The 25609-nt window shown below is 28.5% G+C and overlaps 3 protein-coding genes across 3 annotated transcripts; 2 read left to right on the forward strand and 1 right to left on the reverse strand.

The window, feature by feature from the left end:
• The first annotated feature begins 425 nt into the window (after positions 1-425).
• LOC114163854 (nudix hydrolase 23, chloroplastic-like) lies at positions 426-4905 on the forward strand. Its single transcript, XM_028048217.2, has 8 exons — positions 426-901; positions 1052-1183; positions 2753-2829; positions 3014-3149; positions 3238-3378; positions 3471-3529; positions 4062-4136; positions 4555-4905. Exons 1-7 carry the CDS (start codon positions 701-703, stop codon positions 4120-4122), a joined length of 807 nt encoding a protein of 268 aa, XP_027904018.1. The 5' UTR covers positions 426-700; the 3' UTR covers positions 4123-4136; positions 4555-4905.
• Positions 4906-9787: 4882 nt separating this feature from the next.
• Positions 9788-15714, forward strand: LOC114173481 (Cation efflux family protein). Its single transcript, XM_028057926.1, has 10 exons — positions 9788-10331; positions 10553-10661; positions 12311-12350; positions 13113-13189; positions 14189-14277; positions 14390-14459; positions 14583-14621; positions 14739-14889; positions 15115-15204; positions 15487-15714. Exons 1-10 carry the CDS (start codon positions 9962-9964, stop codon positions 15586-15588), a joined length of 1137 nt encoding a protein of 378 aa, XP_027913727.1. The 5' UTR covers positions 9788-9961; the 3' UTR covers positions 15589-15714.
• Positions 15715-16697: 983 nt separating this feature from the next.
• LOC114181199 (uncharacterized) lies at positions 16698-18606 on the reverse strand. Its single transcript, XM_028067580.2, has one exon. The coding sequence runs from the start codon at positions 18548-18550 to the stop codon at positions 16814-16816; it is 1737 nt and encodes a 578-aa protein (XP_027923381.1). The 5' UTR covers positions 18551-18606; the 3' UTR covers positions 16698-16813.
• Positions 18607-25609: the final 7003 nt, after the last annotated feature.

Genomic DNA, 25609 nt, shown 5'->3' on the forward strand with positions numbered 1-25609 from the left:
ATATCTAGAAAACTCCTGTCGGAGTTGCATTTTTTTTTGCAACATTTGAGTTAGTTGAGTAGGAGTACTTATAAACTAAATAAGTCTAAATGTAAATTGATAAAGTTGAAAAAAAGAAAAACAAACAATCTAAAAGGAAAAGTATTATTAACATTTAGTGGTGTTTAATATAAAATAAATTTAATTATTTTAAGAATTATATAATATCACTATTTTCAAGACAAGAAAAAATACATTTTTTTTTCATTTCTTCAACTATATTTATATATATATATATATATATATATATATTTTTTTTTTTTTTTTCATCACATAGTTTCTCCAAAATCTCAAATAGGTAGCTTGGGATCGGAAGACAATGAAATAAAGTAAATCAGAAGTGTACGTGTGAATCTGCCAGTTTTCATGCATAGAATGTATCATAATCATCTAACAATTTGTGTAGATAATGATGTTTTTCATTTCTTTAATATAATAAAATGTTTGTTCGAAAACTAAAAACAGTAACACTTTATTTTTGAAGTAAGAAGATTTAGGTCTTATCGTTTGAAGATTTTGGATTAAGAAAAGGGGGGAAGAGAGGGGTTTCTTCTATACGTTAAATTGGGTGATTTTGAATTTGAAAACCGAACCGTGACTACTGAAAAGGGGGTTTGGTTACGTATAATTGCGTGTTCCAATTCATAACTGAATAACAAAAATGATGGTGAAGGGAATCCAGATTCAGATATGTGGATTGGTAAGTCAACGATGGATTCAGAAACCCCGCACATTCTCATCCTTCTCATTTTCCCCAATTCCACACCCTAACCCTTATTCCAAACTGCTTCCCACCAAAACCATCGTTCGTAGGGTTCGATTCGCGCCATTTCACGCTTCCTCGACACCGCTTCCTTCTGCCGTGAGTTCTCTTCGCGCGTTTATAATGTTAATGTTGTGACTGCATTATATATACATAGTTTATGTCTATTGTTGTTGATGATGCAACGCTAGAATCTTGCAATTATGGATTTTAACGGTGCGCTGAAATGTTGTTGATCGGGACATGTAGGGAAATGTTCGACATATTAAGTTTTGTCAGTGGTGTGGTGGTTCTACGAAGCATGATATTCCTGAAGGGGAAGAAAAGTTGAGAGCTATTTGTACGGTTTGTGGGAAGATTGCGTATCAGAATCCGAAGATGGTGACTGTCTAGAAATATCTCTCTAGCTTCTGGTTTATTTGATTTAGTGCTTCCGAAGTGATAACTGGTATTTATGTATTTAACGCAGCCGAATGATGTCGTGCATACGTTCAGTAGATTAGAATTCCCTTAGTTAGGATAAGACTTTTGTTGTTGGTAAAGTAACGGGCGGGTATTCAAGTATGTTTGAAGTAAATTGTTTTAAATGTATATGAACTGATTTACAAAATCAGTGTTGCGGTGTTGCCGTGATACTGTTTTTAAATGTAGTCTTGGCTGTGTGATTTGCAACATGCAGTAGTGCGGGTAGTGTATCACTTATTTCTGTACCAGGAAATTGGTTTTACTTATTCTTTTATTTGTCATATGCTGAATTATCTGGGCAGTGTATTTTGTGGTTTCTGTTCACCCTTAAATTTGGATTAGTACTCTGGCTTAAAATTATTTTTTTCTCTCTTTTGTAGTATTTTTTGTTTTTATGGAAAAATAGCTGTTCCTGTTCATTAAAGTTTTCTTGGGGAGGTTGTTTGTGGCTTTAGTGTAAGTAACTGGAGAACAGCAGAGTTATGTGTGGATAGCCTAAAGTTCAATCTGAAAGATTTTTATGGTTGGTTCATGGTATAGAATACAGTGCATATGAAATATAACTTGGAAATCGCTGTTCTTGTTAAATTAAATGTTCTGAGTTTTGCTTGAGTTTTAAGATGCATTATGTGTAGAGATTTGAGAGAATGATATTGATGTTTTCCTATATTATTCACTGATGTGAGCAAACAAGTTAGTTGAAACATCTCTAGGATCAAGATTTCCTCTTTATTTAACCAAAATGGTATCTGATGCATGAATTTGATGCTGAAATGGATATGGAGGTTAAGGTATCCGCATATAACATGATTTAAAATGGTATGGTTATAACTCTCATTCTTTAAGTATTTTTCTTTTCACAAAAATAGTAAATGAAAAATATATAACAAATAAGGATTTGGAGGAGTATCATATGTTTTAAGATATGTTGTCTGAATGGAAGCATGGTTAGTTTAAAATGGTAGCTGTACCTGTATTGGATTTGTGTTCATGTCGGACTCTTCAGAAACTCCTACCACATTTTATAATTTTTTTCACTTCTTTTAGTGTTTATGATTCCCCTATAATTAGATGAAATGGTAATATTTCTTTATGTCTACAATGACTCATGATAACTTCAAAAACACGAATTCTCTCTTTTGATTTAGGATTTATGTTTTTACATTATTTTTATATTAATTCTGTGCTGTTAATTTTTAAAAAAATTATATCTTCTTGCTGTGTTTTTGAGATTCTCTAACCTTTGACTGGAAAAGAATTGTACAGTCGTTGTAGAGTAAACCGTCAATTTCGTCCCTAAAACACACACACTTAAGTAGTCGTCACTTATTTACTGTAGTTATTGCTTAGGAGAGAGGGTAAACTTCAAAATTGAAATTGATGAGTTGTCTTGTTTGTCATTCATAGCTCTTCTTTCACTCCATTAGTTGATACATGATTATTTACTTTCTTCTACACATGACGCGATTTTGGTTGGCAAAGTAGATAGTTGGCTGTCTCGTTGAACATGATAACAAGGTGCTCCTTTGCAAGAGGAATATTCAACCATCTCATGGCCTGTGGTAGGAATGGATTTTTGTGTTATACTTCCTATTTTTGTTGCTTCTGTCTATGTGCCTGTTACCTTCCTGTTCCCAAAACCATTTTCAAAACAGTGACGCTGTTGCTACTAACTTTTTTATATTATAAATACTGCATTTCTTTTCCTTAATGAGCTATGTTAATTTCATATTTTGGTTCAACAAGGACACTTCCTGCTGGTTATTTGGAAATTGGAGAGTCGGCTGTGGATGGTGCCATAAGAGAAACAAGGGAGGAAGCAAATGCAGATGTGGAAGTAATTTCACCATTTGCCCAACTGGATATTCCTTTAATTGGCCAAGTGAGAAATTTCTTATATTCTATTTATTTTGTTCATTCCCTTGACTAGTTAGAGAATTTTGATCATGATTAGAGAATGTTTGAGGCAGATTTATTTGATATTCTTGGCAAGGCTGAAGAAGCCGCATTTTTCACCTGGTCCAGAATCATCAGCATGCCAACTTTTTCCACTTGACGATATACCTTTTGATTCTCTATCCTTTTCATCGATGGTGGTTACCTTAAGTTTGGTATGATTCAGAATCAGACATTTCAACTTGCTGGCTTTAGGTTTTATGTCACCTACTCATTCTATAACTTGTGTTATTTCTCATGGTCACAGTATGTTGAGGATATTAAGACCGGAAAACTCAAATTCCATTATGGAACCATTAACAAAAGGTATTTTCTTCTCAACTCCATATTCTTCATAAATGTAATGTATTGTCTGGTTTTTGAGGGCAGGAAACTATTTTATATGTGAAATTCATTATACTTTCGGTTTAGACAGAAATCTGTTAACTGGTTTGATTACATTCATCTTATTTAGTTTGCTTGGTTTGGTTACTAGTAGTGCATGTAGATCAGTTAAATATCTTGCTAACTATTGTTTATTAGTACTGGTTAATAATTCCATAAGTAGAAGTTTTTATTGGAAATTATGCTTAGATGAATATAAATCACGATGAGATTGCATTATTAATACTTTACTATTTTTTATAAAAGGTTCATATTGTTGATTTAATTAGCCGCTTACGCATTTGCATAAATTTGATTAGGACAAAAAAAGGGTAACACTTTGTGAGTTTGCACCTTCAGTTATGTTTTGTGCAAACGCAAACTAATGAAAACAACGGGTGTTTCGTAATGTTTCTGATACTTGGCTTCTTAGACCTTTCATGCTGTATAATATTATTTTGATGCTTGTTGTTAGGCCGGGTACAAGTCCTTCTGATATTCGTGCCTATACGCTGGATCATCATATGCAGTCATGAGTAATTATAAGCAGGTGAGAGCCTCATATATAATATCTGAGGGAGAAAAATAAATGACGAACAGAATGAACTAGGTATCATCATCACATGCGTTTAATTTTCATTTATCAGCTCATAAAGATACCGCCCAGCATTGCATCAAAATTATAAAGTAAAAGTAACATTGATCCTTATATATATATATATATATATATATATATATATATATATATATATATATATATATATATATATATATATATATATATATATATATATATATATATATACTATATTTTGGAAGATATTAAATGCATTCATTTTGTGTATTTGATTTTAAGAGGATTATTAAGAGCAAGTTGTGGGAAGATACAGCTACACTCATTTTTATTTTCCATACTGAGTTGCCAAATATCTATGATCATGGTTTTCTTAACATTTCACTTGTTACAGTAGTGCATCAGAAGATTGTAAGTAAAAGGAAAAGAAAAAAAGTCCTCTAGTGAGAAGATTGCACGTCTTCTGCAAGAACCTCCGAGTGTTGACTTGTTGAATTCACCATTGTCACAAGCTTCTTAAACTCAACATTGTAACGAGGTATACTACCACCGTTTCCATTTCAGTTGACATGTTACACAAATGTGCATCATTGCCTGCGAATCCCAACTACTACTCTTTTGGACCTACCATATCAAATTGGTACGCAGTTTCTATTGCTGTAGAAAAAACGATACCTGTTTTATCTCCTTTGGAATTGTAAACATAACATTCATCGATATTAATTAAATTCTTTTTGAAAATGTACCCCTTTTCTAAATGAGGCACTCTTGATGGGACTTTGGTTAACATGCACGATGCAATATGGTAACATGACCAAGACAATGGCACCATCATAAAACTCTAGAAAATAATCATAGATGAAGAAGAGAGTGAAGATGAAGGTTTTACATAAATGTATATATATATATATATATATATATATATATATATATATATATATATATATATATATATATATTACAATAAAGTAAATTATAAGGATAGAATAAAAATCTGTAAATTAAATTAATGAAAATGATAATCCAAATTATTACAACTAATACTAAATTAGGCATTTTTTCGTTTTTAGCGTTAGTAAAATGTTTGGAATTATATTCATAATTTGTCTTCTAATTTACATTTAAATTGTCTATTTATATATATATATATATATATATATATATATATATATATATATTCTGATAATTACATTACAAATAAAATGAAAGGAAAAATACATAAATGAAATAATTGTTTTAAACTATCCATGTTGGATAAGGAGTTCCCGTTGTTTTAACGGTTTGGATCCTCCAGCAGTTATTGTATATAATTTCTCCCTCGATCTAGTTTCAATATCTAACTTGATTCCCCTTTTCTCGATATCCCTCTTTCTCGATCAAACTTCTCTTAGATTCCCTTTTATCTTGAGCATGTTTCTATTGATGTGTTGACAATACTTTCTCGGTCCATTTCTTCAATCCTTTGTTTCTCGATACATTCCTCTCCACTTCTTTCAATATTTTTTATCTACTCACCTCTCTTCTATTTAATCTATTTGTTCATGACTTCAATAACATTTTTTTAAAATCAATTAAGATGTTCCCATTTTTTAACAAAATTTCAAGTATGTCCTTTCGGTTAGTAGTACTCTAATTATGTTAATTATGTGTCATGTGTTAGCACGTAAATTTTTTTTTTTTAAATAATATTTTTTTATTATATTATTTTTTCAAATAAAAGTTGTCATGTGTCAATTTGACATTGTGTCCTGTGATATTGTGTCCTGTGATAGAGACAATGTGATATGGTAGTGACACGTGTTACTATTGGATGTGAAAAGTCTCAATGTAGTTTCCATTTTTGTTATTTTGTCTCAATTTAGTCTCAATCTTTTTAAAACTGAATCAATTTTAACTCTATATCAAATTTAATTTTTATATAAATTTTATAATGGTATTTTTATTATAATTGATATTTTTAATAAAATTAAGTTTATTTAAATGTATATTTTGTATTGAATTTTATTTAAACTTTGTTTTAAATATTTATATAGCCATAATTTATAAATATTTATATTTATAATGTATAGACAGATGTTAGAGTGATTTTAAAAAAAAATTTATAAAATTTTAAACAAATTTATAACAATTTAAAATAAATATATTTATTTAAAATTTTATAATTAAATTTATAAAATTGTTATTTTTAAACTAACTCTAATTTCTGTTTATATATTATTGATATATAAATATTTGAAAAAATATTTAAATAAAGTTCAATATATATTATTGATATCTAAATATTTGAAAAAATATTTAAATAAAGTTCAATGCAAAAGAAAAATTTTGAATTTGAACATAAATAAATAAACCTTTAAGATTTAATTAAGATTGAAGTTATAAATTTGAATAGTTTTAAATAATTTTTTATTAGTTTTTTTATTTAGTGTTTAAATTTTGTATTATTTTCGTTTATTTTTAACTTAGATGAGTTATATTGTTATTCTATACGTATTGGGAAACAAAAAAAATAGTTGAATTGCATTTTAAGTATTTTATAAATTTAAGTATTATTTGAGATTTTATTAATTAATTTTATTTATTTAATGTTTAAAATTTTATATTTTTCAATTAATATTAAGTAAAAATTTAATTTTGAAATTTTGAACATAACACAACAAACTTGAATAACAAAAATAAAATTTAAAATTTAAAATCCTAATTATCTTAAAGGATAATGTTAACCTGTTTCCCAAGGATACACAAAATAAACACTTTATAATTTATAAGGCTTTTACTGAAATACAAGGAAAAAAACACAAAATAAATACTTTATAATTTATAAGGCTTTTACTAAAATACAAGGAAAAAAAAATGAAAGCTTGAAACGATTGAATAGTACAATATTTAATTTTGGCAAAAGATGTCATTAAATTTTATAGTCTTTTTCAAATTTTTGTGTGATGAAAATATTACAATTTTATATGAAATTTTTTTTCCTTTTCTTCATAATGCCTTTTGGCACTCTTTCAAATTAATTTTATTTTTTTACATTTAATTATATATTAATTTTTGACAACATTAAAATGTGATTATTTTATTATTTAATTATTTTTTAATTATTATAGATGTGCATCAAATAAATTATTAGTTAGAGTTGTACATCACTTATGGACATTTTTATCTTTTGAATAAAATAAAATTACATCAATAATAATTAGGTTAAGATTCATTTAATATTATATCTAACTATACTTTTTTATAAAATTTTCTTATTAATTATCCTTAAGACCATTATTTTAATAACATTTCTCATTTTACTAATTAAATATTAAAATTAGAGATGACAAATAAACTCGTACAAGTGGGTATTGTTCGAACTCACTAGTCCCCGTTTTGACGGAAAATACATTGACTTTATATGGGTATGGAGAATTCCTTAATTTTTCAATTGGGTATGAGCATGAGGATGAGTATAAGAATGCACATATATCGTCGTACATCTATTCCCGTTTAAATTATTAAAATATTCACAATTAATTAAGTAGCTCTCTCTCTCTCTCTCTCTCTATATATATATATATATATATATATATATATATATATATATATATATACATTCTTAAAAAATTTACTTGTTAATTATCCTTAAGACCTTTATTTTAATAACTAACATTTTTCATTTTACTAATTAAATATTAAAATTAGATATGACAAATAAACTCGTCCCATGGGTATTGTCCAAACTCGTCTCCGTTTTGACGGAGAATCCCTGACTAGGTATGAGTATGTGTATAGGTATGAAGAATTCTCGACTTTTTCAATTGATTATGGAGATGAGTATGAGGACGTACATATCCCGCCATATATCTGTTCCCGTTTAAATTATTAAAATATTTACAATTTATTAAGTAACCCTATATATATATACTTTCTATTTTTTATTTCTTCTAATTATTTTGTTTGTCATGAAACTCATTCGCATCTCCAATATATTTTTCATCTTATCATAACCTTTATATAATTATGTTAAAATGATGTATGTCAATTAAAATTTTTCTGTGTCTCACATTTGAATATTTCTATTATTTTTTAATATTTTTATTTATTATATATTTTCCTTTCAAATGATAATGTTTAATACTTTCAATTTAAGTGTTTAATATCATAAACCTTTTATTTACTAGATAATATAAAAAAATTCTTTACTTATTATTATTAATTTTTGTTTCATCTGAAGAAATCTTTTATTTCGCTAAAACATTTTTTGTTATTTATCGACCATTGAGTATATATGTTGATATTTAAAAAGTTTTCTTAGATCTTTAAGGTATTTTTCATCTTATCATACCCTTAATTATACATTTATTTTTCTTTGTGTAATTTCATTCAATAGTCTCTCAAATTGTTTATAAGACACACATTTATTAATTTTTTAATATTTTTATTTGTTGTTTATTTTCATCATGTAGAATACTATTTTGATATATTTTATCTGATTTTTTTTTCTAACTCATTATCAATCATACTGTAATTTTTTCACTATAATTGTATAAATAAATTTTATTTACTACAATATAAAAATTTAATGTAATTGTTATAAATATTTTTATCACTATCCAACATATATTGGAGTTTAAAAGATACAAGATCATGTTAAATTTTATTATTATGTTTATTATTTTTTATTTGCGTTATTTTGATCAAGCGATGCATGATAACTTGTATTAGTGTATAAAAAATAGATTCATTATAATTGAAAAAAATTGAAGGAAACAAACATTTAAAATATTTTTTAATTTGAATATTTATTTTTCTTTTATATTTTTTTTAAATATTTTTAAATTTTATCGACTAGATTTCATTAATGTTTGCAAATTTAATAAATGTTTTGGTTCTCATGAAATTTTATTTGGTATTCTAAAATGTAAACAATTATAATTTATTTCAAAGTATTTGATATCAAAGAAACAACCATCTTCCTAATGTTCAATTATTTAATAATATTATGTTTCCTTTACCATAATTTTTTATTATTTAATCAAAATTAATTAAAATTAATTTTAAAGTAGTAAGTAAAAGATAAGAGTATGAGTATGAGATTATATCCATTATATAATGGGGATGAGAATGAGAATGCGACAAAAGTTTGATACTAATTGAATTTGTATACGAGGATAATGATAAATTATTTTAAAATAGTCAAACAAATCATATTAAAACAGTTATTTTAATGAACCATATCAAATTTTATATATTAACCGAAATTCAACTAAATATACTTAATTTTATATAAAAGATTAAAAATTTAACTAAACTGTTAAATTATTTTTTGTGTAAATAAGTAAGGAATGTCGATGTACCACTCTAAATAATGACAAAAATCAAACGACTAATATTTAATTTAAAAATATAATAATTTTGAATAGTTAATAAAATAATTTGCATAAAACTTAATTATACTATTTTTTTAATATAAAGTTACTTTACTACTTAAGTTGTTATATCTGATCTTAGAATAAGTGACGGTGCACCCTAGTTGAGAGTTCTTGAAGTAAATATCAAGCAAGTAAAAATAACATTTACTTATGTTAGGTAGATAACTATGTTTTTCCATAATATTAAATTAAAGTAGGAGTTTACTTTGACTTCAATCGCGGCACTTCCTGAAACAGGGGAAGTTTCAATTTGAGTGAAAGAACAAAATCTGGTTGTTTTTCCTTCGTAGCTATTTTACAATCCTTCTTCAAACCTAAACCTCAAACCCCCAATCGAATTCCATTGTTTTCTTTCTCCTCCCTCGATCTTTTCCGGTTTCCTAGATGGAGGAAGCCAGAGAGTCTCTCACTTCCATCAACGGCGATTTCGGCTTCGGCGGCGCCACCGATCGCCGATTCGCCTTTTCGCGCCAATCTTCCTTCCAACATCCTCACACGCCCTCTTCCTTCCAACCACCTCACACGCCGATAGACATTCCCGCACACGGCCTGCACCACCACCTCTACTGGTCCGCGCATGACGATAAGCCCTCCGCCTCGCTCCATAAATCGTCCTTCTCCTCCTTCGTTTTCTCCGTCTTCCGCAACGTTAGGTCTGGAAACAGGTTTATGAAGAGGCTCTTCCTGATGATCTCGCTCAATGTCGCGTACTCCACTGCCGAATTGCTCATTGGCCTCTTCACAGGCCGCATAGGTCAGATTCAATCAGCGTTGATTTTTCGTTAATTTTTCAAATTCAAATCCTCGTTACTTTTTATTACTTATATTCGTGATTTCACGAGTCTGTGTACGTGATGCATGGAAATTAATTTTACTTTTCAAAACCGTTCTCTGGTTTAGGTGTAGCGATTTATGTCACCCGAATTTGAAATCGAATATCTGCTGACGTTTTGGTCTATGTCTTTGCCTTTTCAGGTTTGGTGTCTGATGCGGTTCACTTGACTTTTGGATGTGGTCTTCTTACATTTTCGTTATTTGTTATGGCTGCGTCTAGGAAAAAAGTCGATCGAGAGTATACTTATGGGTGAGATTTGTTCATTTATTGTCATGTACTTGTCAACAGTGCTCCATCATTTTTTTTGTACTTGATTACGTGACGCAGTTTATTGTATAACTGAATTTTGATTCCTGAAGTGGTTGTTTAAACAGTTCTTCTGGAAATACCCTATAATTGTTTTTTTCCCCTATAATTGCTTTTGTTACTATTGTAATTACTTGTATTGGAAATTTTCATGTACAGTTGTGCCATTTATGAAATTGCAGAATTCGTTAGGTATGAGTGAATATATATGGCAAAATTGGACATTTACTACATTCTATACAAAACATGATTGTTTTCTCCCTTGTGCTAAAGGGAACTAGTTAGTTCTTTACTACCTGATGTTTCTTAGTTTTGAGAGCTGAAGAATCTACCTTTGGGTCATATGTTTCTCTTGAGTCCTTGTACTGAGAGCTAGTTTTCAATTCCCATGTAAGATTAAGGGATTGAGTTAGGAATTTTTCTGAAACAGGAACAAGATGAATTTATTCAATGAAGATGTAGCTAAACTGGCAACTGTCGGGAGTTTTTGTGTGACTTAGTTGGTTCACTATTCTTACACTTGCACTTAGCTTGAACCTAACACACATATTCATGTGTTCATATGTATCTGCATGCATCTTATTTGCTAAAAGATAACTTTTTTCCATTCGTCTGTGTCATTGTTTATATTTTTGTATTCAAGGTTCAAGAATATGAATGTGTCCCAACAATTACTTTATCCTAGACTATGAAGCATAGACATGACTCTTTAATGGTGTGTTGTGTCCCTGTGTTGGATACATGTTTGACACTAACACGTGTATGACACAATAGTGACACATGCATAGGGTTGAAGTGTTGAATCTTAAAAGTGTATTTTTAGCTGTTCCAACATGGTCTGACACGACTTTGACACAACAGTAATGAGAGTAGACTAGACATGTTGTTTTAGAACTTGGAAAGTCAGAAACCTATTGTGTAAGTTTCTGTTATAACCATAGAAATAAGGAGCAGATGTTATATAGATAGAAATATCTAGATTATATATATAATTAGGAATATTTTTATTTATTCTCATATCATGTCTTTAATATTAGAGGATATCAAATCTCCTCTATTTATTGTATTAATTTCTTTTTCTCAATATAAATAAAGTATCTGTGCTGTCTCAAACACAGTTTCAGCTCAATATCTCTCAATTTCTCTTAGTTGACCAATTTTTATTTCTCCTTTAAACAAACAAATTAATTGTTTATTTTTCTCTACATAAAAATAATCCTTCCATGCATTCTCAACTTGATGTTGTCGCTTATCCCTCTTCTCTGATCAGCACTTACATAAATCTTGACTGTCAATTTGAAATAGTTATAATGATGTTCAACACACACACATGCATACACACAGTCCCATACATACATTATACATACACACACATACATATATATATATATATATATCCATGTCCATGTCGTGGTGTTCGAGTCGTGTTTGTGCTTCATAGATGCTAGATGCAAACATGTCTAATCATTGTTCCTTGTGTGTGCACATTCGATTGTGTTATACTATAGGTATTTTTTTGAACTACTATTTACCTTTTTATTAAGCATTTCAACCCTGTCTATAGTTTTTGAACTAATATTGTTGAATTTCAGGTATAAAAGGCTAGAAGTCTTGTCTGCATTTACAAATGCCGTAAGTATTCCTTATTTCATTTACTACAGCTGTTGTTACTGCCTATCTAATGAATTGATTGGTTGTTGTTACTAAAATGATGCTTCTATAATAAAATTAGTAACCATGTAAAAGTAAGTTGTGGAGATTATGGTGCTGAACTCTAATCAGGTTTGGTTCCTTTCTGGTTTTTGACAAGGTGGAAACATGTATTTTTATCCCTAGGGTAAACACAGACTAAATTTTTTCTATTAGTGTGGAAATTGGTATTTTTCTTAAAATCTTGTAAAATGCTAAATGATATTGCATAATAAATGGTAAAATACATTTTTAGATGGGCACGTTTAACTGAATTGAGTTGCTGTAAGCTATATTTTTGACTAAGGATGTGTTTGGATCAACTTCTCCGTTAACACTTCAAAAAGAAAACTAGATAAACTTTTCAATAAGCTAAAATTAGCTTATGTATAAGTTAATTTTACTTATGCAAAGATTTATATCATTTCCTTATTGTTTTCTTCCTTTATGAGTGCTTATAGAAATGTTTATTCAAAGAGATCCTACGCAAATGCATAGAGTGGTTAATACATGACATTTTGGTTTGGATTTTACAGTATTGAGTTGAGTACTTAAATAATCACTTGTATAAGGGGCAAAAAATATTTTGTGAATGTTTTAAATTAACTGTTGCAGACGTATTTCGTTGTTTCTCTTCTATTCAGTACATTTACATCATATGCGCTAACATATTGAATTTTCTTCTTCTGCTGCTTGTGTAGACAGCTGTTTCTTTTGTTTATGTCATTCTCCCTAGCAGTTGAGGCCCTTCATGCCTTCATACAAGATGAATCAGAGCATAAGTAAGTTTGTACATATCCATTGTTTTATTTCTTACAATTAAATATTGTACATATCCAGCAGCAGAAAAACTGACTAATGGTTTTCAAAGTTAGAATTGAAAATTTTGTTGTTGAGCTGGGTTCCATTTGATGCTAGCAAAGGATTGGTATTGGTGTCATAATTGGTATGTTCTATCCATATTGTGACGATGAAAAGCACTAAGCGCAGGATTTAAGAGAGCAAAATCAGGGTTGTTGACAAAGCCAAGGTTATAACATAGGGGTTGTAATGAGCTTGTGCTCATTACATGGGCTAAAGTGTTTATCGATGGCTTTGATGGGGCTTGTAAACAGTATCTGTCCGTTGATATTAGGATTTATGATTTGTTGGAATAGTTAAGAAGTTGACCAGGTGGAGGTTTTATGCTTCTCTCTGAAAGGTATCAAATGTTTGTTATTGAGAAAATTAAAATAACTAATGATGGATGATGAAATAACATAAGGAGCAACTTAAGTACTTAACCTATGCTCATTACATGTTTCTCTTTTTTCTCTAATATCAGTTGAGTTGATCATAGGCGTAAAGGTACTTTTTCATTGTACCCAAGAGAAAGAGATGAACTGCTGCCTTATTACGTCACTTTTGCTGAACTTGCCAAACTTTATCAAAATAGTAGGATATAATAAATTACCCTGTTCTAATAAACGTAAATAGAATTTAAATAACAACAATAACTTTTGGAAATATCCACCCAAAAAAGGCCCATAAAAGGCAACCAAATTAATACGTTTCTTAAGGACGCCTATTGTAAATGGATAAAAATTACAATTGACTTTTAGACGTGATCTTCAAAAATATGTATTCTTGATTTTGCTGCTGCCTGCATCACATTTGTAGATTGTGTTCCTTTTAGAATGGGAAGGGATTGTTTGTTTGTGACCTTTTTCATTTTAACGGTTTTTGTTTTTTATTTGTTTTCCTTCTATTTTTTATTTATGCTGACTATGTTCTTCTTGTAGGCATTACTTGATTGTTTCTGCAGTGACCAATTTATTTGTGAATCTCGTTGGTGTGTGGTTCTTCAGAAACTATGCTCGGATTAATCTTGGTTAGCATTTATCAGATGTTCTTAAATTGACTTGATCTAACCTTTTCCTACTTTTGAGCCTTGACCTGTAATAATTAATCGTTAAATGTTTCTTCCGGAAAATGTCTTGCAGCTTACAGAAATGCAGAAGATATGAATCACCACTCTGTTTTCCTGCATGTTCTTGCAGATTCCATTCGCAGGTAGATATTCTTTGATTTATGTTGTTTGCCATGTGTATGATAGTAACACCCCATGAATGCTAACGCATTTCCTTAACCATGTACAAATTAATATCGACCTTACATACTTCAATGGCTTCTCAGTGCAGGTCTGATATTGGCATCCTGGTTGTTGTCCATCAGGTTTCTGTCTAATAATCTAGAGTGATATAATGAAAACTTGAAAAAAAAATTGAGAGTTTCCTAACATTATTACTTTAGATATTGTAATTTGACTTGTTTCTGTTTCCTTCATTATAGGGTTCAGAATGCAGAAGTCTTGTGTTTAGGACTTGTTTCTGTTGCAGTTTTTATTCTTGTTCTGCCTCTCTTTAGGGCAACTGGTGGTATCTTGCTCCAAATGGCACCTCCTAGCATCCCAACTACTGCTTTTAACAAATGCTTGAGACAGGTTGTTACTTTTTCCTGAGCAAATTCTGTTTTGCTCCACTTGTTAAATGATATTTAAGTTTCAATTTATTTTTAGGAAACTGGTGTTTTTAACTTTCTATCACAGATCGAATCTTGGGGCTGTGGTGATAGATACACTTTGCTTGCTTTAGTCTGTTATTTAAGTTTTGCATTTTTAATTTGATACATCAGTGTGTCACTCCTAAATTTTGTATATTCCATTCAGATTTCTGCTCGGGAAGATGTAATGGAAGTCTCCCAGGTTCGTTTTTGGGAATTAGTACCAGGTCATGTGGTTGGTTCACTTGTAGTGCAGGTAATTTATTATTTGTTCTCCAATCCTTTGTCAACACTAGTGGTAGCAAAAAAACTAAAACTTGATTAGTTTTACGTCATTAGAATATAATAAATAGTGTAAGTCTAGATTTACATCCCTCTAACGCGTTGTAGTCTTGTTGAAGTGGGTCATGCTGTTTATCTGTTGTACAACCTGAATTTTATGTTAAAAATTTGGTTACGTTAGTGTGGCATGTTTTCTTTTGTTTTTATTAAGTTGATTTAATGTAAATGTTGAGTATTTAGTGGGTGATGCTGACAGGTAAAGAAAGGGACAAACGATCGGCCAATACTAGAATTTGTGCATGGCCTATACCATGATTTGGGTGTACAGGACCTTACGGTGCAGACTGATGATGCGTGAGACTCTCCTTACAATTTTATGCTAATAGTTATTACTAAGGATTGTATACGCATTTTTGTCATTGTTTATTACCGGTGGAAAGAATGGTAACGTGATTTCTAATTTAAAGCGATTATTGATTTTTAACAGGCATGTCTTTTGCTGTCAAAGTTAACGAGTTTAGTTATATATATATATATATATATATATATATATATATATATATATATATATATATATATATATATATATATATATATATATATATATTCCTTTAAACGAAAAGAGCTTATCTGACAGATAAAAAAATGGATGCATATGAAAACGTATGAAAATTTCGTGGATGTTTTTGACAATTTTGAAACGTATGAAAGTCTTTATCTAGCACCCCTTTATTTTAAGTGCAAACCACCTCATTGGTTTGGAACGTATTTTAGTTTCCTAACATTCTTTACTTGATTTTATTTCTATATGAGCACATCCTAACATAATATTCTTTATTTTTTTGGGAAATTGTTTTTTTAATTTATTTTATATTGGTAGAAATATTCTTGACAAAATTCATTTCGCATCCTTTGGTTGGTAAATAAATTTCGTAAAAGGTAAGCTAGGGTTGTATTAGGGATGTCTTCCAAATTTGTATATGTTGTGCTCCCATTAATTATAGCTTTTTGAACTTTTCTTATTCAAAATAACAGTTTAATAATAGCTCCTTTAACTTTTTAAGAGTAATTCTTTTCTAAACTAAATTCGACTGATTTATATCAACACACTAACTAAATTGATTTATGTATATTTTTGGTTGATATATACAATAATATAAATGCAAATCGCATGATTTTTCCCGCAAGTTTTTGTTTTGCTTGTACATTCAATTTTTTGTTGGATATGTAAAAGCATTTGGGTTTTCTAGTTCCCACTTTAAGATGAATAATAAAATAAAAGTAAGTGGAAAACATAAATTACTCACTTTTCCACTGAAAGGACATTTGCATGTTTGTAACCGCAAACCAAACGCAGTAATAGTACTTGCTCAAACGTCTTCAATTGGTAATGCCTGTACTGGCATTACTTGTGAGAAATAACTTGTCTTACATTTGAACAAGGAATTTCTTGCGTAAGCATAAATATGAGAAACGCGGACACTAACATTAAATCAATAAATTTAATTGAACACATAACATTAGAAACATATATACTTTGGTTTTCTTAATTAAGAGAAGGACAGTGAAGCAGTGGTATATCTTCAGCTGCCTTTCGCTTTGTTGTTGGTTACATTGGGCATGGAGGCTAGCACGTTTGCTGCATACCTGTGTCTCATAATTCCAGACAACTTAAAATATTTGTCACTCTTCTTAAATTGTTTCCAAAAACACAGTCCTTCACGGTGAAAGTAGCTTTTGCATTGCCCACATTCAAGTGTCCAGCCGTTGCAGCATTCACCACAGGCTTCACATTTAGTGTTTTCATCAGTTTCTTCAACCAAAGCAAGAGGGTGTGAATGAACATCATATTGGAAACTACCTCCGAACTTGACAAGCCTACACTTGCCTTCAACACAATAAGGATGAGCACCATAATCACAGTCATCGCAGTAATAAAACCATTGCTTCGGACAAATTTTCTCATTGCAAATGCCACATTCATATTCCCTCAAACCCTCTTCAACAAAATAGTTTAGACTTAGAGGATGCTTGTCATACATGCACCATGCTCCACGCGGTAGAGTAGCACATCCACAATCAATAGCAAAATCCTCACAAACTTCACACACAAGCACATGCTTCGACCAACGATGACAACCTTTGCATTGCCTAGCAACTGTTGTCTTCTTAAGGAGCAAGGGATGCATGTGACTTTCATGTTCAATTCTCTCTCGAAGGGAACCACAACAAACATCAAGGTCGAATTGACACACATCACAACGATACACAAAACCATTGCTCAATCTTTTGCATCCATCGCACCTATAAATGCCATCATAATGTGGTGCCTTGGGGAGAAGAGTTAGAGGGTGTGCATGAAACGGGTGTAGCGTTGTTCTTGGTAATTCAACACAACTTTGGTGCAAAATGAAGCCACAATTTTCTTCTTCACAAGAAAATAAAGGTGGCACGATGGGTTGGATACACGCATCACAGAGTTTCCCAGAATATCGCAGATCACTCTCTTCATCCGCCAACTTCAACAAATGTTCATGACCAAAGAAACTACAAGTAAAATCAATATCCAAGGATTCATCAGTTTCATAGTACGTGGATGATTTCTCATCTTCTACTGCCCAGTCATCTCTTAAATCTTCTTGCAAACACTTCAAATGCACGGGAAATCTGCAGGTTGAACAAAAGTAACCCGCAAAAGCTGAACTCATTGCTCCATTACAAACACCGCAAGTTATGCTACCCCAGAAACCATAAATGTGATGAAGGAGATAAGTGAGCTTCAAAGGGTGGTCATGGCTTTTTATTCTAACAGCAAGAGGCAATTCAGCACAGCTAGAATGAACCCAAATCTGACAAACGGTGCATAGGCAAGCGAGACCCTCGTTTCCTTGCAAGCCGCAAGCATAACAAACAAAAGATTGTGGATTTGTCACTGACATGAAGTCGTGCTTATGGCCATCATCTGGGTTGCACTCAGAAGCACATGACACGTCAAGATCATAGCTGCAGGTATAACAATGGTAGACGAAGTTTCGGAAGAGGCCTCTGCAGGAATCACACACGTAGGGTCCCTCATAAGGGGAAGTGGAAAGGAGAACAAGGGGGTGCTGAGGGTGAAAAGGGTGTTTGATATGGCGTGCAATTTCTACGCATGTTTTGTGAAGGATATAGTTGCATTTGTCGCAGCTGAAGACAGGACCTGATGAAATTGGGTTTTCACAACCTGAGCAAAGGACTAGGTTGTTGTTGTTGTTGTTATCTGTCTTTTCTTGCTTTAACAGAAGAGGGTGGATATGGCTGAAATGTTCCATCTTCTCCATGTTTTGAAATTCTGGGTGTTTTTCTGCTTTGTTTTTGAATAATTAAATATGATTCTTTGGCGTTTGGTTACAGTTTGTGAGGAAGAAAGTCTCCTGTAAGCTTTGCTTCGTTGGTAAGACATCAGAGATAACAGATAGATGGTTATGCTTATTCTTGTTTTAACCCACTCAAGAACACAAGGAATTTCGCACCAAAGGAAGGAAATACTTCTGGTTTCACCTCCAATTTCGTGCCAAATATTTTTTTTTTAAGCATCATGGTATTTTCAAACCATTTTTTTTATACTCATTTGACCTTTTATTCTATCTTTTTCTTTAGAAATAGAAAAATCACTTTTATTAAGTACATTTTACTCCTGTAAAAAATCGTTAAATAGTAGTTATTGATGTCAAATAATTTTTTTTCTTTTTTATAGTTGGATACTGTAATAGTTTTCTATCTAGTCTTTTTCTTATAAGAATTAATTTACTAATATGTATATTTTGTTTTTAATATAGTTAGCTCTTTAAAAATTTAACTTTACCGTATATATAGTATTTTCTGAAAATTATTAAATAGTGAATATAACAAAAAAAATATATTCAGACATCAATTTAGAAACTAATTTCTTAATTAAAAACTAATTTAGAGATTAATTCTTTTGGTAGATAAAATCAAGATAGTTAATGCTAATGACTAATTTATAGATCAATTATAATTTTTTGAAACTATTTTAGTTATTAATAATTTTTAATTTATAAATTGGTATCTAAATTGGTTATTATAGTGACTAATTATTTTTTGTCACTAAAATTGAGAGATTTTTGGTAGTGTCTGAATATTATTTTATTTTTTATTGACGTGACCAATAAATTAAATAATAAATATATTATAGAAGATATTAAAAACAATAAAAATTAATAAAATATTGGAAATAACAAAAGACTTTCGTATTAATGTTAGATCAGTTTGGAAGTAAGAAAAAATTTAATTAAATGTGATATTACTAATTGAAGAGGTTTTTGTTCTTAGACAGTAAAGAATAAAGAATTGTTACTATTACAATATGAAAAGCTTTTTGATGTTATAATAGAGGGAATAAATTCTTATTAATCGATAAAATCAGAGATATTTGTGGTTAACTATTTTGATTCAATTGTCATTCTCATAAAACACAGTAATCATCCAAGAAAAGGTTTGATTGTATATACGAAGATGAGTACCAATTGTATCATTCTTCTTCTCAATGAAAGCTCTTACCATTGAAGAATGTTTGCATGGTTACTCGGATCGATAAGATATGAATGCTTAAAGCTCTGCCTTGAAAGAGAGCAACACACATAAATTTCACCCTTCTGAAATTGTTTCCAAAAACAGTCATTCTCCATGGAAGTAGCAGCATTTGCATTGCTCTGTTCTATTTAGTTTCTTCTTCCACCAAAGCACAAAAGGGTGCCTGTGAACATCATATTTTGAATTTGTCATCAAACTTTCTCTACCAAAGAAGTGTTAGGTTTACCGAGGGAGTTTGACCGATGAGAACAAATATTAATAAAACTTGAGTACAAATATATAAGACATAGACACCACTTTTAATCCAAAATTTTAAAACAATAAGTTTATTGGATTTTTATTTTTATATAATGCTCTATTTTTTCATTAAATTTAGACTCAAACTTGAATTTCTAACAAAAAGAATCAAATGACAGCCTAGTAAAACCTGTGTTAAAGAATTTGTTGGTGTTTCTAATTTTCCATTTCAACTCTCTTCGAGGGAAACACAACAAACATAAAAGGTTTATCGATTAGAGCAAATCATCCAAAATATACTCCAACAATTGACATATCATAAATAATAATCCTAGTTTGCTTCAACTCAGTTCTCAGTTTTGGTGTTCGTTTCTGAATTTACCCCTTTTCTTCATTGAAGCCCTCATTTCACAAACATAACACAATAATTAAAATAAGAAACCAAAACATATATGCATAAAGATAAAGCAAGAAATGATGTGTGAGAAAGAAGTGTAAACCGTGGTTATGAGATGAGAGCGAGGAAGAAAAAAAGTGAAATTAGGACAATTAAGTACAGTGATACTATGATTTTCATTTTTTGATTTTTATTTTTTAATCATGACTTAGTTTGAACCATAATGTACCATTATCTTTTTTTTAATAATCAATTACCCATACTAAAATACGTCAAGAATTAAAGTACCAAAGTCAAAAAATAAGAATCAAAATATAATTTTCTTGAAAACTATATCCTAGGTGAGAGTGACCCGTATCGAAGAATTGGTGTGAAGAGCATATGTAATGGACATGCGTATCTCTCACCTAGAGATGATAAATAAACTTTACTACCGTGAGTATTGTTCGAATTAGTCTTCGTTTTGACGAGAAATCCTCGTATTAACTGGGTACAGGGATTCCTGACTTTTTCAATTGGGTATGGGGATGTACATATATTCCCGCCATATCTCTGTCCCAATTTAAATTATTATATTTAATTAAGTAACCATATATATATATATATATACTTTCTATTTTTTATTTATTCTAATTATTTGGTTTGTCAAGAAACACATTCTCACATCTCCAATATATTTTTCATCTCATCATAACCTTTATGTAATTATTTTAAAATGATGTATGTCAATTAAAAAAAAATTATGTCTCACATTTGAATATTTCTATTATTTTTTAATATTTGTATTTATTGTATATTTTCCTTTCACTTTCACATGCGAATGTTTAATACTTTCAATTTAAATGTTTAATAGCATAAACCCTTCACTTACTAGGTAATATAAACAAAATTTTTTACTTATTATTATTAATTTTTGTTTCATTTGAAGAACTCTTTTGTTTTGTTAAAACAATTTTCGTTATTTATCAACTATTGAGTATATATGTTGATATTTGAAAAATTTTCTTAGATCTCTAACGTATTTTTCATCTTATCATATCCTTAATTATACATTTGTTTTCCTTTGTGCGATTTCTTTCAATAGTTTCTCAACTTGTTTCAAAGACACACATTTGTTAATTTTTTAATATTTTTATTTGTTGTTAATTTTCATCATATAGAATACTATTTTGATATATTTTATCTAATTATTTGTTATTTTCTAACTTATTATTTATCATACTGTAATTTTTTCACTATAATTGTATAAATAACTTTTATTTACTACAATATAAAAATTTAATGTAATTGTCCTGAATATTTTTTTTATCACCGTCCAACATATACCGGAGTTTAAAAGATACAAGATCTATATCAAAATTTTATTATTATGTTTATTATTTGTTTTTTGCATCATTTTGATCAAGTGATGTATTAACAATTTTATCAGTGTATAAAGAAGAGATTCATTAGAATTTAAAAAGTTGAAGTAAACAAACATTTAAAATATATTTTAATTTGAATATTTATTTTCCTTTTATATTTTTTAAAAATATTTTTAAATTTTATCAACTAGGTTTTATTAATATTTGCAAATTTAATAAATTTTTTGATTCTCATAAAATTTTATTTGGTATTTTAATCTAAAATGTAAAAAATTATAATTTATTTCAATGCATTTGATATTCAATGCATTTGATATCGAAGAAACAATTATTTCCTAATATTGAATATTTGATAATATTATATTTCTTTTACCGTAATTTTTTATTTTATAAAAATTAATTAAAATTAATATTAAAATAGTAAAAAAACATGTACGAGTATAAGTATAAAATTACACCCGAGTTAAAAAATAAGAATGGGATAAAGATTTCAAATTTGGATATAACGATAAAGATAAATTTTTCTACAGAAATAAATATAAGATCAAAGTTCGCTGTAGACAAACCGAAAGAACCTTTTCTTGCTTCTTCTGCTCTATCTCTTTCTCTATCTTTATTATAATCCACACCCACTACTTCCACGTATTACTTTTATATTCAATATCTGCTTATCCATTATCATAAATATATAAAACTATTATTCAATTAGTACCTATCAATACATGTGAACTTTCATTGGTACTTTTATTTCTTTTCTAATATTATTAAATGATCATTTCACATCATACACTATGACATTCAATTTTTTTAAATCTATTTAACTTGTAAGTCAGCAATGTGACGTCATCTGTATGAAAAATCTTTTTTTTTTCTTATTGTATGTCTAAGTAATAAATTTTAATATCTCGTCGACATATGATATTTTAGTATATACTATACTTATTGTATAAATATTTCTTTTTCCCGATTGGATACTTATGAAATTATATATTTAATAAATTATTTCATATATCATATTTAGAATTATATGTTTTACAATGAAATCTAATTGCAATTAAATTATTGATAATTATTTTATTCTAATTAGCAGTTAATGTTATGCTTTCATTAATATTTACCGGCTTACTAATGCAAAGATATGCCCACAACAAAAAGTTTTCTAGAAGTTTATTTTCTGTGAACATTAAAGTCAAATGACGATTAGTCTCCTCACGTTTTTTTTTTTTTTCGATTTCCTCTCAGTTTCCACCTCATTTTCTGATTTCTTTACTTTTTTTTTTCTGTTTATTGTTTTCTTTTTCATGTTTTTTTTTCTTCTTTTAGGAAATCAGATTAAAACATAAATCATTTTTATATTTTAGTTTGGTGGTCGATTTTTGAAATATGATGTGTATTGGGTAAGATTTGCCCATATCGAGGAATGATGTTGGACTTGTATATCTCAAATTGTGTTGAGTTGAGTTTATATATAAGTTATAGTTATTGAAAAATTGTAATTATATATATATAACATTAGTCTTATACATATAAAGTATTTGACACCAATTTTGTCCAAAAATTTTATAAGACAATAATGTTATGAGTTTTTATTATATAATGTTTAACTTTATTTATTCTATTCAATATAAGACTTTAACTCACACTTGGATTATTTCAACAATCTTTTCTTAAAGGTGATTTTTTTTTTCACATGATATATTTTCCCTTAAATATATGATGATCATTTTTATTATGAGTTATGCAGTCAATCATGAAAATTCACATCATAAATTATCTAGTCAATTTTTGTATTTATCTATGTAACTTATAAATCAGCATTGTAAAGTCGTTACCATTTAAAAAAAAAAACATCTACTAATCAATTTACTGTATCTGTTGATAAATTTAAACATAGGATCGGCGTATAAAATTTTAATATATATTATCCTCATCCATATAAATATTTTTATTAGATATTGTTTGTTTTATACTATATGTATATAATTATTAAGATAATATTGTATGATTTTACTATGAAATTAATTTCAATAAAAGTGTTGGAAATTTTATTTTATTAAACTTAGTCAATCTATGCTTTTAATATTTTCCAACTAGTTTCGACAGCAAAGTAATACCTGCAAAGTTCTTTTTTCGGGAAGTAATTCATATATATATATATATATATATATATATATATATATATATATATATATATATATATATATTTGTTTTTTTTCTTTTCTTCCCATGATGTTTCTATTGTAGTTTTGTGAAGATCCTTTTTAAGTACGTTATTGGATTATTTATTTAAATAAGGTTTAATTAGTCAGATCCATTTCGTTCAAAATATGTTAGTTTGGTACTCTCTTTTAAAAATATGTCAATTGAATCTCAACTTTTAAAAAGATGCTTCAAGTAGATACTTTAAAAAAAAAATTTATTAATTTCATTAATGGTATTGATATTTAAAATGACTTATAAGATTAAGTATTGATATTTATATTAAAATTTAGTGATAAAAGTCATGAATAAAGTTGACAACATTAATAATTTTAATTGAGAAACTTGTTTAAAAGTTGAAAAACTTGTTCAACATTAATAATTTTAAAAAGTGGATAGCAAATTAATACTATCCGACTAATTAAATATTTAAATAAATAAAACCTTGGGAGTTCAAATCTGAGGTAAGTACCAATAGAAATTTAATTAAGTATTTTATTATCATAATTGATACGAGTGACTTCACTTTCTTATTAAACTTATGTAACAGTGAGTTGTTTTATTTATTTTTTTCTTATTCTTTTTCCGATCATATATGAATCCAAATAATTATTAATGATATTTTGAATATTGTTATAAGTTTAACATAAATAAAATAACACTACTAAAAAATTTGTAAATAGTGACCAATAATTATTAGTATTTATAGTGATTAATTTATAAAACTAAAAATTATTGGTTATTAAAATAATCATTATTATGAATAAAAAATTATAATTAGTCACTAAATTAATCTTTAAAATTAGCTATTATGGTTTTAACTATTAAAAAAATTGGTCACCAAAAATTAGCTACCTAGATTTTAACTACCAAAATGAGTTTGTTTCTAAATTAGTCTCTAATTAATTAGTGATCAATTATAATTTTTTATTTATAATAATGACTATTTTAGTAACCAATAATTTTTAATTTTGTAAATTAATATCTAAAAATTAGTTATTATAGTGACTAACTATTGTTAGATTCTAAAATTGGTTTATAATTGGAAATTTTATTGTAAAGTAAATTTTTTAATACAAAATCTCCACCTAGAAAGATATTATAGAGAATCCAACATTCGCAGTTTATATATCACCTTCCAAGAGTTGCATTTTAAAATAAAAATCTTAATCCTAAACATTTTAAAATCTTAAATAAAAAATAACTATTAAGAGAAACCAATAGTATAATATATTCTACGTAACAAAGCCTCCCAATTACCGTTAGAACATTTTCACGGTTTTATAGGATTTATTTTTCCATAAGAAAATAGGACATTGGTAAACGATATACTAAATGTTGTTTATATATATATATATATATATATATATATATATATATATATATATATATATATATATATATATATATATATATACTTTATCGTTCATTAAGAAATTTTTTCATCCATCATTAAATGAATTTTGATTTCAAAATATAATTCTCATTTGATAAATTGAATTATTATTACATATATATTTACTAAAATTATTTTTTTATATTTTAGTTATCACTTTTAGATCTTAATTAGAGAAATTGGTGACCTAGAC

The sequence above is a fragment of the Vigna unguiculata genome, chromosome 1 (assembly GCF_037176805.1).
Source record: "Vigna unguiculata cultivar grain cowpea cultivar isolate G323 ecotype 2 chromosome 1, ASM3717680v1, whole genome shotgun sequence".
Classification (NCBI taxonomy): domain Eukaryota; kingdom Viridiplantae; phylum Streptophyta; class Magnoliopsida; order Fabales; family Fabaceae; genus Vigna; species Vigna unguiculata.

What these genes read in the sequence shown, in the direction of transcription:
- LOC114163854 (XM_028048217.2), top strand. Translation starts at nt 701, where the DNA reads ATGATGGTGAAGGGAATCCAGATTCAGATATGTGGATTGGTAAGTCAA. An exon ending in CGTATCAGAATCCGAAGATG is followed by an intron (nt 1,184 to 2,752) that starts GTGACTGTCTAG and finishes TTGGCAAAGTAG; the next exon opens with ATAGTTGGCTGTCTCGTTGA. An exon ending in TATGGAACCATTAACAAAAG is followed by an intron (nt 3,530 to 4,061) that starts GTATTTTCTTCT and finishes GCTTGTTGTTAG; the next exon opens with GCCGGGTACAAGTCCTTCTG.
- LOC114173481 (XM_028057926.1), top strand. Translation starts at nt 9,962, where the DNA reads ATGGAGGAAGCCAGAGAGTCTCTCACTTCCATCAACGGCGATTTCGGC. An exon ending in TGTCTGCATTTACAAATGCC is followed by an intron (nt 12,351 to 13,112) that starts GTAAGTATTCCT and finishes TTGTGTAGACAG; the next exon opens with CTGTTTCTTTTGTTTATGTC. An exon ending in TTGGTTCACTTGTAGTGCAG is followed by an intron (nt 15,205 to 15,486) that starts GTAATTTATTAT and finishes TGATGCTGACAG; the next exon opens with GTAAAGAAAGGGACAAACGA.
- LOC114181199 (XM_028067580.2), bottom strand. Translation starts at nt 18,550, where the DNA reads ATGGAGAAGATGGAACATTTCAGCCATATCCACCCTCTTCTGTTAAAG.